The 14,119-nt window shown below is 39.8% G+C and overlaps 2 protein-coding genes across 2 annotated transcripts; both read left to right on the forward strand.

Moving 5' to 3' along the window:
* Positions 1 to 212: 212 nt before the first annotated feature.
* On the forward strand, positions 213 to 3,068 carry LOC136284342 (E3 ubiquitin-protein ligase TRIM71-like). Its single transcript, XM_066174558.1, has one exon. The coding sequence runs from the start codon at positions 255 to 257 to the stop codon at positions 2,460 to 2,462; it is 2,208 nt and encodes a 735-aa protein (XP_066030655.1). The 5' UTR covers positions 213 to 254; the 3' UTR covers positions 2,463 to 3,068.
* Positions 3,069 to 9,324: 6,256 nt separating this feature from the next.
* Positions 9,325 to 12,586, forward strand: LOC131794968 (E3 ubiquitin-protein ligase TRIM71-like). Its single transcript, XM_066158739.1, has one exon. The coding sequence runs from the start codon at positions 9,359 to 9,361 to the stop codon at positions 11,564 to 11,566; it is 2,208 nt and encodes a 735-aa protein (XP_066014836.1). The 5' UTR covers positions 9,325 to 9,358; the 3' UTR covers positions 11,567 to 12,586.
* Positions 12,587 to 14,119: the final 1,533 nt, after the last annotated feature.

A 14,119-nucleotide genomic window follows, 5' to 3' on the forward strand; every position in this document is an offset into this window, starting at 1 on the left:
TGAACAAACGTTCCCAGCGTAGTGTATCTCGTGATACAGTGGCTACAGCGACACATTCGGTCGCGCTATGATAATCGATTTTACTACGCAGTGATAGAGAAAGTAAACAATAGGTGAATAAAATTGTAATTCAAAACTGTCAATCACGCGATCCTACAGACATCTGCTTCGCTGCTTTAAATAGAATGCTAATCCAAGTTCAGTCTCTCGGAATCTCAAACAAAATAGGGCTGTGTTTTACTCAGCAATTCGTGATGGAGTCACTTCTAAAAGACCTCAAGAAACATGTAACATGCTCGATTTGTTTGGATACTTACACCAAACCGAAGACCATTGCTTGTCTTCATACGTTCTGCTGTGAATGCCTGGAGAGACATGCACTAACGAGCCAAAAACAAGGGTTTTATCGATGCCCCGAGTGTCAGGCACAAATTGGCATCCCTGAAGGAAAGCGTTTTAATAATCTGCCGAGCAGTTTTCTGCACAACAGTTTGTTGAGTCTTCTCGCCGTTCGACGCAGCGGCGAGGGAAATGAAATCAGCTGTAGTACATGCCAGAAGAAGAGCGCTGAGATCAACTACTGCTTTGATTGCGAGAAGTTTATGTGCCCAGAATGTGTGAAAGCACACGAAGTGTTTCGAGAAACTTTGTTTCAAGGACACAAAGTCACACCAGTGCGACAGTTTCAAGCCACAGACTACGAGGCGTTGTTGAAACGGCAGTCGTTTTGCTCCGTTAAGTATCACGAGAAAGAAGTAACAAAGTTTTTCTGTGTGGGCTGTCAAAGCTGCGTGTGTCAGGTTTGCATCGCCACTGATCACAAGAGCCACGATGTTGTTCCGCTTGAAAAGGCAGCGGACGATGAAAAAGCAAACATCATTGCCAGAGCAAAGCTGGTCAAAGAGATGAAGGAGGTCTGCCGAGGCGTTATTCGTGAATTTGAGAACACGGAACATGAGTTGGAAACGAACATTATCACAGCTAAACGCCAAGTTTCCCAAGCAACCGAACAGATGATGGGAAAGCTTCGCCAACTAGAACGTGAAGCCATTACTGCCCTAGAGAAGACTCGCGTGTCAAGGATTGAGAAATTACATTCTGGAAAAGCATTGGTTTTCTCTTTCGAAAAGCAACTTGACCAAGCATTTGAGTTCAGTAACAACCTGGTTGAGAGAAGCTCAAGTTCAGACATAATGCTAAACAAGAAAAATGTAGAAGAACGAATCAAAGACCTCCTCGAGACCACAATGCCAGCACTTCCGGTTAGCTCGAGTGTGGAGTTTGTGTCGACATGTGAACCAGAGAGTTTGAGTCTGGGATTTACGAATTTCAGCGAGACAGATGTGCAAGGATCGACCGTGGAAGGACTGGATCAGAATTTCCAAGCTGGCGTAGAGGCAGAGCTACTAATTTGTCTCAAATCAAGCGAAGGAGAAATCAGAAACACTCAGCACACAGATCGTGTTGAAATACACATAGACCCTGCGGATCAGGTGAGGAGTTTGGTGACGAGTGAAAAAGAAGATGGAAATTTCCAAGCAAAATTTGTAGCGAAAGTACCAGGTACTTATAAAATAGAAGTAAAGATAAATGGACAGAAACTTGCCAAGAGTCCATTTTCTATTCCGGTAAAAGTACGGGTGTTAAATGTTATAGGCAAGTTGGACGTTCAGGGAGAAATGCTGCAAGGTCCTGCTGGCATTGCAGTGAACAGTAAAGGTGTTATTGCTGTGGTTGATTATAGAGGTCACTGTATCCTGGTATTTGATGAGACAGGAAAGCTTGTGCGAAAAATTGGTTCTTATGGAGACAAGAATGGACAATTAAAGAATCCAGTCGACGTCACATTCCTCAACGATGACGAGATTCTGGTGGCAGATGAAATTAATCACCGAATACAGCAGTTGAATGTACAGACAGGGAACTTTGTGAAAAGCTTTGGAAAAAAGGGAAGTGGAGATGGAGAGTTTAAGAATCCTGTAAGTGTTTGTATTACAAGTGATGGACGTTTTATCGTTGTAGCGGATTTAAATAACAGCAGAATTCAGGTGTTTACAATGGATGGTGAACCTGTGTTTGAGTTTGGAAACAGTGGCCCAGAAAGGCTGGATCATCCACTCAGCTGCGTTTGTTACGAGGAAAAGGTCATTGTAACTGACCGCGATAATAACTGTGTGAAAGTGTTTGATGAGAGAGGACAGTTTTTGTACAAGTTTGGAGAAAAAGGAAACTGTAATGGACAGTTATATCGGCCGTATGGCTTATGTGTTGACAAAAATAATAAAGTTTTCATATGTGATGAAGGAAATAATCGAGTTCAACAGTTTACATTGGAAGGAACTTTCACTGGAAAGACAAGTTCAAATATTCAGTTTGGATGGCCGTGGAGTGTCACCCCAATGCTAGATGATCGGATTGCGGTCACAGACTACAGAAAGAAAGAAGTTTACATTCTGAAATGAATGCCCATTTTTGAGAGTAACTATCAATTCTTCATAAGCAAACCTTTTGCGAATATCTGTAAGTTTTATTGTTTTATTAATTTACGGAAAACTGTGACATGTCACGTGTCACAAGAGAACTTGAAAGAAAATGGCTAGAATCAGCAACTTGCCTTCTAATTTTTCAAGGACAGTTTCAAAGAATTGTTGATTCATCACTTCAGAAATGTGATTGTGTGAGCTTTTATTAAATTATAGTAATAGGACTGAGTGGAGTCCAATTCGGTCTATAATCATACGAGTGATTGACAAAATCGGACGACTACGAACGGGGAGTCCCATTTGTCAATCACTAGTTTAAAAAAGAAACTAGACATCGGTTATAAGTTTTCATGAAAAGACAACGGTTCAGTCGCCGAAATGCGCGACAACAGCGCTTGCATATGACACGCATTGTCCATTTACACAGGCATGACATGTCAGTTGTTCTATTCAATTGTCCAGTTACAAGCATGACATCTGCACTGTCCAATTGGTGCTCAAATCGAGCTGGTGATAACCAATCACATGCCGGAATTTTGTTATAGTTTTTACAGACCACAAAATCGATTTCAAACGAGATTAAGTTTTGTAACCGCTCAAAGATTTAGGAGTATTATTAAGGCAAAAAAAAAACACATTTCTGCAAAATAAATGTACAGTGGCATTGATTAATGTAAATTGTTGATGATACATTTTACTTATCAACTTTGCATTTTTCCAGCATCTAGTAGACTTTTCCGTGAGCATATTTTGGTAGAGTTTTGGTTAAGTTAAATAATAGTAATTCTCTCATCAAATGAAGCATGCCTTTGTATCAAATTTTTAAATTAACACATTGACAGCAGCTTGCATGATTAAGCTGTAAACAATTCAACAATTTCGTAGTGCTTCGTTACTTTTGGAGGAATAACATTTAAATTGTTATTAGAAACCGTCTAAAGACTGAGGAGTGTTTTGAATGCATCAAGTTTGCATTTCTATTTAGGTATTTTATGCATGCAGGAGTTTTCATGAATAAGTTCCTTTAAGTATTATGAAAGTGTCGATTGATTGAATGAATTACAGATATTACAGGATATTTTCCACTGTATTCATGAACTGTTCTAAAGTGCTTATCCTTTAAGTCTCTATAGCATTGACCATCGATAAAACAAATATCTTATTGACAGCATTGTGAATAAATTTACTTGTTTGATTTTCAAACGTGTGTTACTGTGCAACAAGAATGCCTGCATGAGTAATAGATTAATTATCTTTTGCTGTACTAAAAACTCTTCTTTGGATGAAGTAGGGTATTTAAGATTATTTTTGACTTTGCCAGATTGCATCATTTGAAAGCTAAGATGTAAAGTTCACAAGAACCCCTTCTATCTTACTTGGTTCAGTTTAAGAGCCAAGCTAACCAAGATGTTGTCTTGCAAACTTCATTGTTCAGAGACAGAGCAAATTAGATGAAGTAACAGGGAGGACTGGGGAGGCTGATGGTTTGGGAGGCATTCCAGCTACACAGCCTCCCCTCACCACACTCCTAGAAAGAGATATTCCTCTACAACTGAGCATGACACTGGAGTAAATTGTTGGCCAGTTGGGTATGCTTACACAGTCTTTTGTCATGGAAACATATCTGAACAGGGAATTATTTTAGAAACCAAGAACCTTGGGGGTGAGGACGGGGGATACACTCCTGTTAATGACCCCATCACGCTGCTATTCATTGGGGAGAATACAATGGGTTGAAGGGGACCCATGTTAGGGGGAAAGGAGCGAAAGGGTGTGGCCTGATGAAAAGTTTACACCTATCATCGATTAATCAATAAAACACCCTTCCTTTAGCCAGGGGGGGGGGGGGAGGGAAGAGATGGTGGGGAAGCACTATAGTTGCTCTTTCTCTCTTCCCCATCCCCCTAGAAAGAGGAATACCTGATCGCGAGATGGGGTTCATTTCTGAAACAGCAATTAGCTATCAAGTCCATGGCTTCCGTCGTTAAAAAGGTCATGAACAGTCATATGAGTTTTTTGACGAGAGACGAGGCAAAGATTTCGTGCAACATGGAGAGGCATTAGCTTACGCTTAAACTCAATGACATTTGACTTTTTTACGACATTTTTTGGAGTTGGGGAGAGATTGTCATATTCATCGAGCCACTTTTTGTCGCAGACAGTTTCAATTTTGGAACAAAGGCTGACGAGGACTGAGAATAAACTACGAGAATGCCTGGATAACCAACAGAAAATCACTTTACAGATCAGACCTAACGAGTAGCGCAATACAGCAACAGAATCTAGAGACCTAATCATTAGACATGTTCAGAATTATTTTAAGACTAATTTTTGTATGGTAATATTGTAAACTATAAAAGAAATTTTCAATTGAGTGTCGAAAGTAGTCATGGATATAGTCATGGGCATTGGTTTAGCTTCACTGTTGTCTGTTATTGGTTTGAAGCGCAATACAGCAACAGAATCTAGAGACCTAATCATTAGACATGTTCAGAATTATTTTAATACTAATTTTTGTATGGTTATATTGTAGACTATAAAAGAAATTTTCAATTGAGTGTCGAAAGTAGTCATGGATATAGTCATGGGTATTAGTTTACCTTGACTGTAGTCTGTTATTGGTTTAGAGAGCCTATGCTGCCCTCTTGACCAATCAGGTACGAGCCTTATCAAGATCAAGTGTTGGAATAGGGCCATTCGTATATTTCCAGCGCTTCAGGCTCTTTGCTAGTTTTTCCTTTGAGTCATATCAATCAAATGTAAAACTAAAACCAAACACGACCTGATCACTCGCGTTTTCCCGCGCTTCAAGGAGGTTGGCTGTTTCTACTCTGAGTTCTCATTGGTTAATAATCATGGCAACCTTTTTTCTGATTGGCAGTTGTGATTACTTTGGTTTTGGTTTTTCGATACTGAATTGAAAAGTGTTCGATGGTTGGCAGTTGTGATCACTTTGGATTGGGTTGTAGGACACTTAGTTGAAAAGCGCTTTTTGACAATACAGTGTTTTATATCCGTGTGTAAATATCATATAAAGTTACTGAGGCAATGTCAGAACTACAAGCAGGTAAATAAACTATTTATACCTACCTTTGCTGTATGTTTGGAATGAGAACTTGTTTTACATTTAGTCGAAGGTTGAAGTAGCTTTTCTATTAGTTGATTTTATTTGCTGGTGTTCTCTGTATTTAATGTTCTTATGTGTTTTAAAATTGTTTTTGGCTTAAATACGTATTCAGTAACTATAGATCTAGACTATGCAGAACATTATTTGTCTGCTGGTGGATACGAGTTATAATATCACTCACAAGAGAGAGATATTGTCGACACTCGAGGATAAATTTGTATTAACCCACGGCCAAGTAAAGCCTCCACAGGGTTTAAAAAAGATTTTGTGTAGCAGCCGTCAATTCAGTGTTAATTTTTACGTTTTATTCGATCCGATCAACTACGCTTAGCACACTGTTCGAATACAATACTGTAAGATAAATCCTTTCAAACAAGTAAGTGTCCTTTTCCGTAACCTTGAAAAGTGCTACAATATCAGTAATGGTTCCGTAATGTTCTTTTTCTTCGATGTAAGTCTAGTTAAACGATCCTCATCCGAAAAATAAAGGCGAGAATAACAAGTGATGAGAACTCATGTGTGGCGTGGTTTAACGTGGTGTCGAATGGCAAAACCTCGGCAAAGACTGGGCCTAGTGCTCAGGGGACCCACCATTTACATTTAGAGTAACTGGACTGTGTGAGAAGGCCGCACTAAAAGTTTTATTTCCACCATTGTCACGCTTCCATGCCTGTTACCGGCTTAATGTAACAAACCTGCCTTCTATGTAGAAAGGGCTTATCTAGAATTGTTACGTATTATCTTTTTCAAACTTTCAAATGCCGAACAACAACAGCATTAGGGGGCAAAATCTCTTATTTGGTACATACACTTTCCGAACTGACTGGTTTCCGAAACGCAAAATGATTCTGAATGAATTGGGTTCCCTTGGGGATGGAACAAGCGATGGAAGCCTGTATCAGCGAGTGAAGTACTATGGTATGGGTACGTGATAGAGAGGTAGGGGTAGTAAAGATGGAAATAGGGCCACTTGACCCAGAAAAAGGGGTGCAGGGTACTAGACAGATAGGTCAATACTCTGGGAAAATTTTTTAAGGGGGCCGTGTGGGTTTAGATCAAAGAAATATGCACAAATAAACAACAACAACATCAACACCTGATGCCTCTTTCGCCTAATTAGCAGATAACATTTTGTCTGTATTTCTTAATTTTTAAGCAGGATCAAGATCAAAGCCTAGTCTTGTATAACTGATTTTGCATGAAGACTATTATCTTGCTAACAAGGGTCAAAAAGAAATTTTCGCCGTTGGGGTAGGGCCATCTTCATAGATTAAGTTCAGGGACCTGTTTCATGAAAGTACCGGTAACCAGGAGCCCATAAGTAATGAGCTCCCGCGGTAACTTAGCGGGCCCAAAACGATATTTTAAAGTTATTATTTAAAGAATGGAGAAGCAGGTTCAGATACTCTAACCAGTCCATTTTCTATCTTTTGCTGATTTTTCAAACTTTTGAGAAGCCCATCAAAATTGCTTAACAGGTCTCTTAAGTTACCAGGACATTTGAGAAAAAGTCCCCCACTCCTTACACTTCTTAAACTTGTCAATAAGACAAACAAACCCATTTTGTAATACTTGTTCCTACAATCAAGTTAGTACCAGACTGCGACAAAAAATTCCAAGTGTCAAGACTTTATCTGAACTACCAACTGAATGCTGATAGACCTGTCAATCTTGTAATATTTCTTTAATTGTTAGTTCACCTAGAAGTGGTGAAAATTGGGCTGGCGATGTTTTTAATTCCTCAGGTACCCTTTTAATAGTTATTCCCCTGAGGCCAGCCGTTATTTAGCAGGGGGGAGAGGACAGTCAATTTTCCAAAGTCCCCTGAAGCTGGTTCCCACCACTATATTCCCCCCCCCCCCCCCACCATCGATTAATAACGACCACACCCTTAGTTAGATTTTTCATTGATTTTCCCTTTCCCAAAGTTAATTTCCCAGAATGCACTGCTTCTATTACTTTCCGTTTAAGGAGGTAAAAGTATAGCGTCTACCTCTCAATTAGCCTTCCCAAGTTTGCTATGGGAGGAGATGGCAAGGGGAAGAAATTGCGCCTGGGTGGTTTTTGTTGCACAAAAACGGTGCAAGCTGCAAGGAAAAAGCAAAGTGCCCATAGAAATAATGGGCTTTTAGATTCTATGCCATTCACAGACTTTGCATTTTATCCTTAAGCACCATTCAGAACGTTAGAAAAGGAAAGAGCCGCGGGGTATTTAGAGAACATGAACTCGATTCAAACAGCTATGTGAAGACGATATTCCTGGAAGTTCCATAAATGGAAGAGATTCCAGCAGTTTTCAGGCATAATTTTCTTATTAGCATAACTAAAAACTAAAATCGTGGCCCTTAATGCCTACCTTACCCTCCCTAATCCACGATCCACACCAAATGCGACACACAAACGAATTAAAATAGGTTATAACCTTTAGGCTAGTTTCCGTTCTCAGAAGAAAGTAGATTTTACCTTTCCGTTTATCTCTCGTGACAGCACATGAAAAAACATTCATTCAACAAAAGGGCCTTCTGCAGCTTTGAATATTGAGAGCTCTCAATAATCCTCAGTCCTCAATCCTTAATCCTCGAGAACGAGGTATCGAGGTATCGAGGGCCTCAGTTTTAGTGTTTACTTATGCTAATAAGAAAAATCAGCCTCGAAACTGCTGTGTTCAGAGTGTACAGAGAAGGTTTACGAAGAGAGTAGATTGAAAATACCTTTCCACAAGTTCCCAGAAGACAGAGATCTGTTCACAAAGTGGATAGTCGCGATACGGAGAGATGTTGGATGAGATGGAAATATCTGCTTCCACGCAGTCCTTCACTCTGAGAGAGAACAAACCCCATGAGCTGCAAGGCCATGACAATCATTGTTTTCAAACCATAAATCCGAAAGATTTCTTACCGTTTGCAAAGTTACGCTTTTGTGGAGGATCCTTTGCAGTTATCATCTCGACATTGCAGCCAAAACTTCAACTCTGAATTTTTTAATTGACTGGGATCTTAGTTTTTAAGTGAAGACGATATTCTCGGAAGTTCTATAAGTGGAAGAGATTCCAGCAGTTCTGAGGGATGATTTTCTTATTAGCATAACTAAAAACTAAAATCGTGGCCCTCAATGCCTACGCTACCCTCCCTAATCCACGATCCACACCAAATGCGACACACAAACGAATTAAAATAGGTTATAACCATTAAGCTAGGTTCCGTTCTCAGAAGAAAGCAGATTTTACCTTTCTGTGACAGCACATGATAACCAGACATTTGTTTATTGTTACTTTCTCACGCTTTCTTAGAAACATTGAAATCCAAAACTGAAGCTATCAAATGGCGCTCTGGAGAACACGAGATCTCTTCTGAAGAGATCCGATTCGCTGCTTTTAATAGATTACTGCCTATTACTCGTGTGGTGTCAACAAGTTTCTCGGAATCCCAAACTCACTAAACGCCGGTAAATGTAGGGACGATAAAATGAGGTTGATGGTTTATTTCCAAACCATCGTAGCATGTTGTTTTTCGTGATACAGTGGCTACTGCGACACATTCGGTCACGCTATGAAATCGATTTTACTACGCAGTCACAGAGAAAGTTCACAATAGGTGGATAAAATTGCAATGTAAAACTGTCAAACTCCGCCCGAAGATCACGCGATCCTACAGAGATCTGGTTCGCTGCTTTAAATAGAATGCTAAGCCAAGTTCAGTTTCTCAGAATCTCAAACAAAACAGAGCTGTGTTACTCTCAACAATTCGTGATGGAGTCGCTTCTAAAAAACCTCAAAGAGCATGTAACATGTTCGATTTGTTTGGATACTTACACTAAACCGAAGACCATCGCTTGCCTTCATACGTTCTGCTGTGAATGCCTGGAGAGACATGCATTGACGAGACAAAAACAAGGGTTGTATCCATGCCCCGAGTGTCAGGCACAAGTTCGCATCCCTGAAGGAAATCGCTTTGATAATCTGCCGAGCAGTTTTCTGCACAACAGTTTGTTGAGTCTTCTTGCTGTTCGACACAGTGGCGAAGGAAGCGAGATTAGCTGTAGTACATGCCAGAAGAGGAGCGCTGAGATCAACTACTGCTTTGACTGCGAGAAGTTTATGTGCCCAGACTGTGTGAAAGCACACGAAGTCTTTCGAGAAAGTATGTTTGAGGGACACAAAGTCACACCAGTGCAACAGTTTCAAGCCGCAGACTACGAGGCCTTGTTGAAAAGGCAGTCATTTTGCTCAGAGAATTACCACAAAAAAGATGTGATTCGTTTTTTTTGCGTGAACTGTCAAAGTTGTGTATGTCAAGTTTGCATCGCCACAGATCACAAAAGCCACGATATTGTTCTGCTTGAAAAGGCAGCCGACGATGAAAAAGTAAACATCATTGCCAGAGCGCAGCTGGTCAAAGGGAAGAAAGAGGCTTGCCGAGGTGTTATTCGTGAATTTGAGAAGACGGAACTTGAGTTAGAAACGAACATTACCACAGCTAAACGCCAAGTCTCTCAAGCAACCGAACAGATGATGGGAAAGCTTCGCCAACTGGAGCGCGAAGCCATTTCTGCCCTCGAGAAGACTCGCGTGTCAAGGATTGAGAAATTACATTCTGGAAAAGCATCGGTTGTGTCTTTTGAAAAGCAACTTGACCAAGCATTTGAGTTCAGTAACAACCTGGTTAACAGAAGCTCAAGTTCAGACATAATGCAAAACAAGAAAAATGTAGAAGAACGAATCGAAGACCTCATCAAGACCACAATGCCAGCACTTCCGGCTAGCTCGTGTGTAGGATTTGTGACGACATGTAAACCAGAGAGTTTGAGTCTGGGATTTACGAATTTCAGCGAAACAGATGTGCAAGGATCGGCCGTAGAAGGACTGGATCAGAATTTCCAAGCTGGTGTAGAGGCAGAGCTACTAATTTGTCCCAAAACAAGCGAAGGAGAAATCAGAAACACTCAGCACACAGATCGTGTTGAAATACACATAGACCCTGCGGATCAGGTGAGGAGCTTGGTGACGAGTGAAAAAGAAGATGGAAATTTCCAAGCAAAATTTGTAGCGAAAATACCAGGTACTTATAAAATAGAAGTAAAGATAAATGGACAGAAACTTGCCCGGAGTTCATTTTCTATTCTGGTCAAAGCTCGAGAATTAAATATTGTAGGCAAGTTGGATATACATGGAGAAATGCTCCAAGGTCCAACCGGCATTGCAGTGAACAGCAAAGGTGTTATTGCTGTGGCTGATTCTGAAGGTCACTGTATCCTGGTATTTGATGAGACAGGAAAGCTTGTGCGAAAAATTGGTTCTTATGGAGACAAGGATGGACAATTAAAGGATCCAGTCGACGTCACATTCCTAAAGGATGACGAGATTCTGGTGGCTGATCAATGTAATCACCGAATACAGCAGTTGAATGTACAGACAGGGAACTTTGTGAAAAGCTTTGGAAAACTGGGAAGTGGAGATGGAGAGTTTAAGAATCCTGTAAGTGTTTGTATTACAAGTGATGGACGTTTTATCGTTGTAGCGGATTTTAATAACAGCAGAATTCAGGTGTTTACAATGGATGGTGAACCTGTGTTTAAGTTTGGAGACAGCGGTCCAGAAAGGCTGGATTATCCCGCCGGCTGCGTTTGTTACGAGGAAAAAATCTTTGTAACTGACAAGAATAATAACTGTGTGAAAGTGTTTAATGAGAGAGGACAGTTTTTGTATAAGTTTGGAGAAAAAGGAAACGGTGATGGACAGTTATATCGGCCGTATGGCTTATGTGTTGACAAACATAATAACGTTTTCTTATGTGATGGGGGAAATAATCGAGTTCAACAGTTTACATTGGAAGGAACTTTCACTGGAAAGACAAGTTCAAATATTCAGTTTGGATGGCCGGGGAGTGTCATCCCAATGCTAGATGATCAGATTGTGGTCACAGACTACATAAAGAAAGAAGTTTACATTCTGAAATGAATGCCCATTTTTGAAAGTAACTATCAATTCTTCGTAAGCAAACCTTTTGCGAATATCTGTAAGTTTTATTGTTTTATTAATTTACGGAAAACTGTGACATGTCACGTGTCACAAGAGAACTTGAAAGAAAATGGCTAGAATCAGCAACTTGCCTTCTAATTTTTCAAGGACAGTTTCAAAGAATTGTTGATTCATCACTTCAGAAATGTGATTGTGTGAGCTTTTATTAAAGTATAGTAATAGGACTGAGTGGAGTCCAATTCGGTCTATAATCATACGAGTGATTGACAAAATCGGACGGCTACGAACGGGGAGTCCCATTTGTCAATCACCAGTTTAAAAAAGAAACTAGACATCGGTTATACGTTTTCATGAAAAGACAACGGTTCAGTCGCCGAAATGCGCGACAACAGCGCTTGCATATGACACGCATTGTCCATTTACACAGGCATGACATGTCAACTGTTCTATTCAATTGTCCAGTTACAAGCATGACATCTGCACTGTCCAATTGGTGCTCAAATCGAGCTGGTGATAACCAATCACATGCCGGAATTTTGTTATAGTTTTGACAGACCACAAAATCGATTTCAAACGAGATTAAGCTTTGTAACCGCTCAAAGATTTGGGAGTATTATTAAGGCAAAAAAAAAACCACATTTCTGCAAAATAAATGTACAGTGGCATTGATTAATGTAAATTGTTGATGATACATTTTACTTATCAACTTTGCATTTTTCCAGCATTTAGTAGACTTTTCCCTGAGCATATTTGGTAGAGTTTTGGTTAAGTTAAAGAATAGTAATTCTCTCATCAAATGAAGCATGCCTTTGTATCAAATTTTTAAATTAACACATTGACAGCAGCTTGCATGATTAAGCTGTAAACAATTCAACAATTTCGTAGTGCTTCGTTACTTTTGGAGGAATAACATTTAAATTGTCATTAGAAACCGTCTAAAGACTGAGGAGTGTTTTGAATGCATCAAGTTTGCATTTCTATTTAGGTATGTTATGCATGCAGGAGTTTTCATTAATAAGTTCCTTGAAGTATTATAAAAGTGTAGATTGATTGAATGAATTACAGATATTACAGGATATTTTCCACTGTATTCATGAACTGTTCTAAAGTGCTTATCCTTTAAGTTTCTATAGCATTGACCATCGATAAAACAAATATCTTATTGACAGCATTGTGAATAAATTTACTTGTTTGATTTTCAAACGTGTGTTACTGTGCAACAAGAATGGCTGCATGAGTAATAGATTTATTATCTTTTTGCTGTCCTAAAAACTCTTCTTTGGATGAAGAAGGGCATTTAGGATTATTTTTGACTTTGGCAGATTGCATCAGTTGAAAGCTAAGATGTAAAGTTCACAAGAACCCCTTCTGCCTTACTAGGTTCAGTTTAAGAGCCAAGTTAACCAAGATGTTGTATTGCACATTTTGATTGTTCAGAGACAGAGCAAATCAGATGAATTAACAGGGAGGACTGGAGAGGCTGATGGTTTGGGAGGCATTCCAGCTACACAGCCTCCCCTCACCACACCCCTAGAAAGAAGACATATTCCTCTACAACTGAGCATGACACTGGAGTAAATTGTGGGCCAGCTGGGTGTGCTTATACAGTCTTTTGTTGTGGAAACATATCTGAACAAGGTATTATTTTAGAAACCAAGAGCCTTGGGGTTGGGGACGGGGGAAACACTCCTGTTAATGACCCCATCACGCTGTTATTCATCGGGGAGAATACTAGGGGTTGAAGGGGACCCATGTTAGGGAGAAAGGAGCGAAAGGGTGTGGCCTGATGAAAAGTTTACACCTATCAGCTATTAATCAAGCACTATAGTTGCTCTTTCTCTCTTCCCCCTCCCCCTAGAAAAAGGAATACCTGGTCGCGAGATGAGGCTCATTTCTGAAACAGCAATTAGCTATCAAGTCCATGGCTCCCGTCGGGAAAAAGGTCATGAACAGTCTTATATGAGTTTTTTGTTTTACAGAGGTGAGTCAAAGATTTCGTGCAACGTGGAGATTTATTAGCTTACGCCTAAACTCAATGATATTTGAGTTTTTTTACGATATTTTTTGGTGTAGGGGAGAGATTGTCATATTCATTGAGCCACTTTTTTGTTTGGAACAAAGTCTGACTAGGACTGAGAATAAACTACGAGAATGCCTGGATAACCAACAGAAAATAACTCTACAGATCAGACCTAACGAGTAGTGCAATACAGCATCAGTATCTAGAGACTTAATCATTAGTCATGTTCAGAATTATTTCAAGACTAATTTTTGTATGGTAATATTGTAAACTATAAAAGAAATCTTCAATTGAGTGTCGAAAGTAGTCATGAATATAGTCATGGGTATTAGTTTACCTTGACTGTAGTCTGTTATTGGTTTAGAGAGCCTATGCTGCCCTCTTGACCAATCAAGTACGTGCCTCATCATGATCGAGTGTTGGAATAGGGCCATTCGTATATTTCCAGCGCTTCAGGCTCTTTGCTAGTTTTTCTTTTGAGTTATCTCTGGCCTTTTGTTATATTTCCTTTT

Source organism: Pocillopora verrucosa, chromosome 11 (genome assembly GCF_036669915.1).
Source record: "Pocillopora verrucosa isolate sample1 chromosome 11, ASM3666991v2, whole genome shotgun sequence".
Lineage (NCBI taxonomy): Eukaryota > Metazoa > Cnidaria > Anthozoa > Scleractinia > Pocilloporidae > Pocillopora > Pocillopora verrucosa.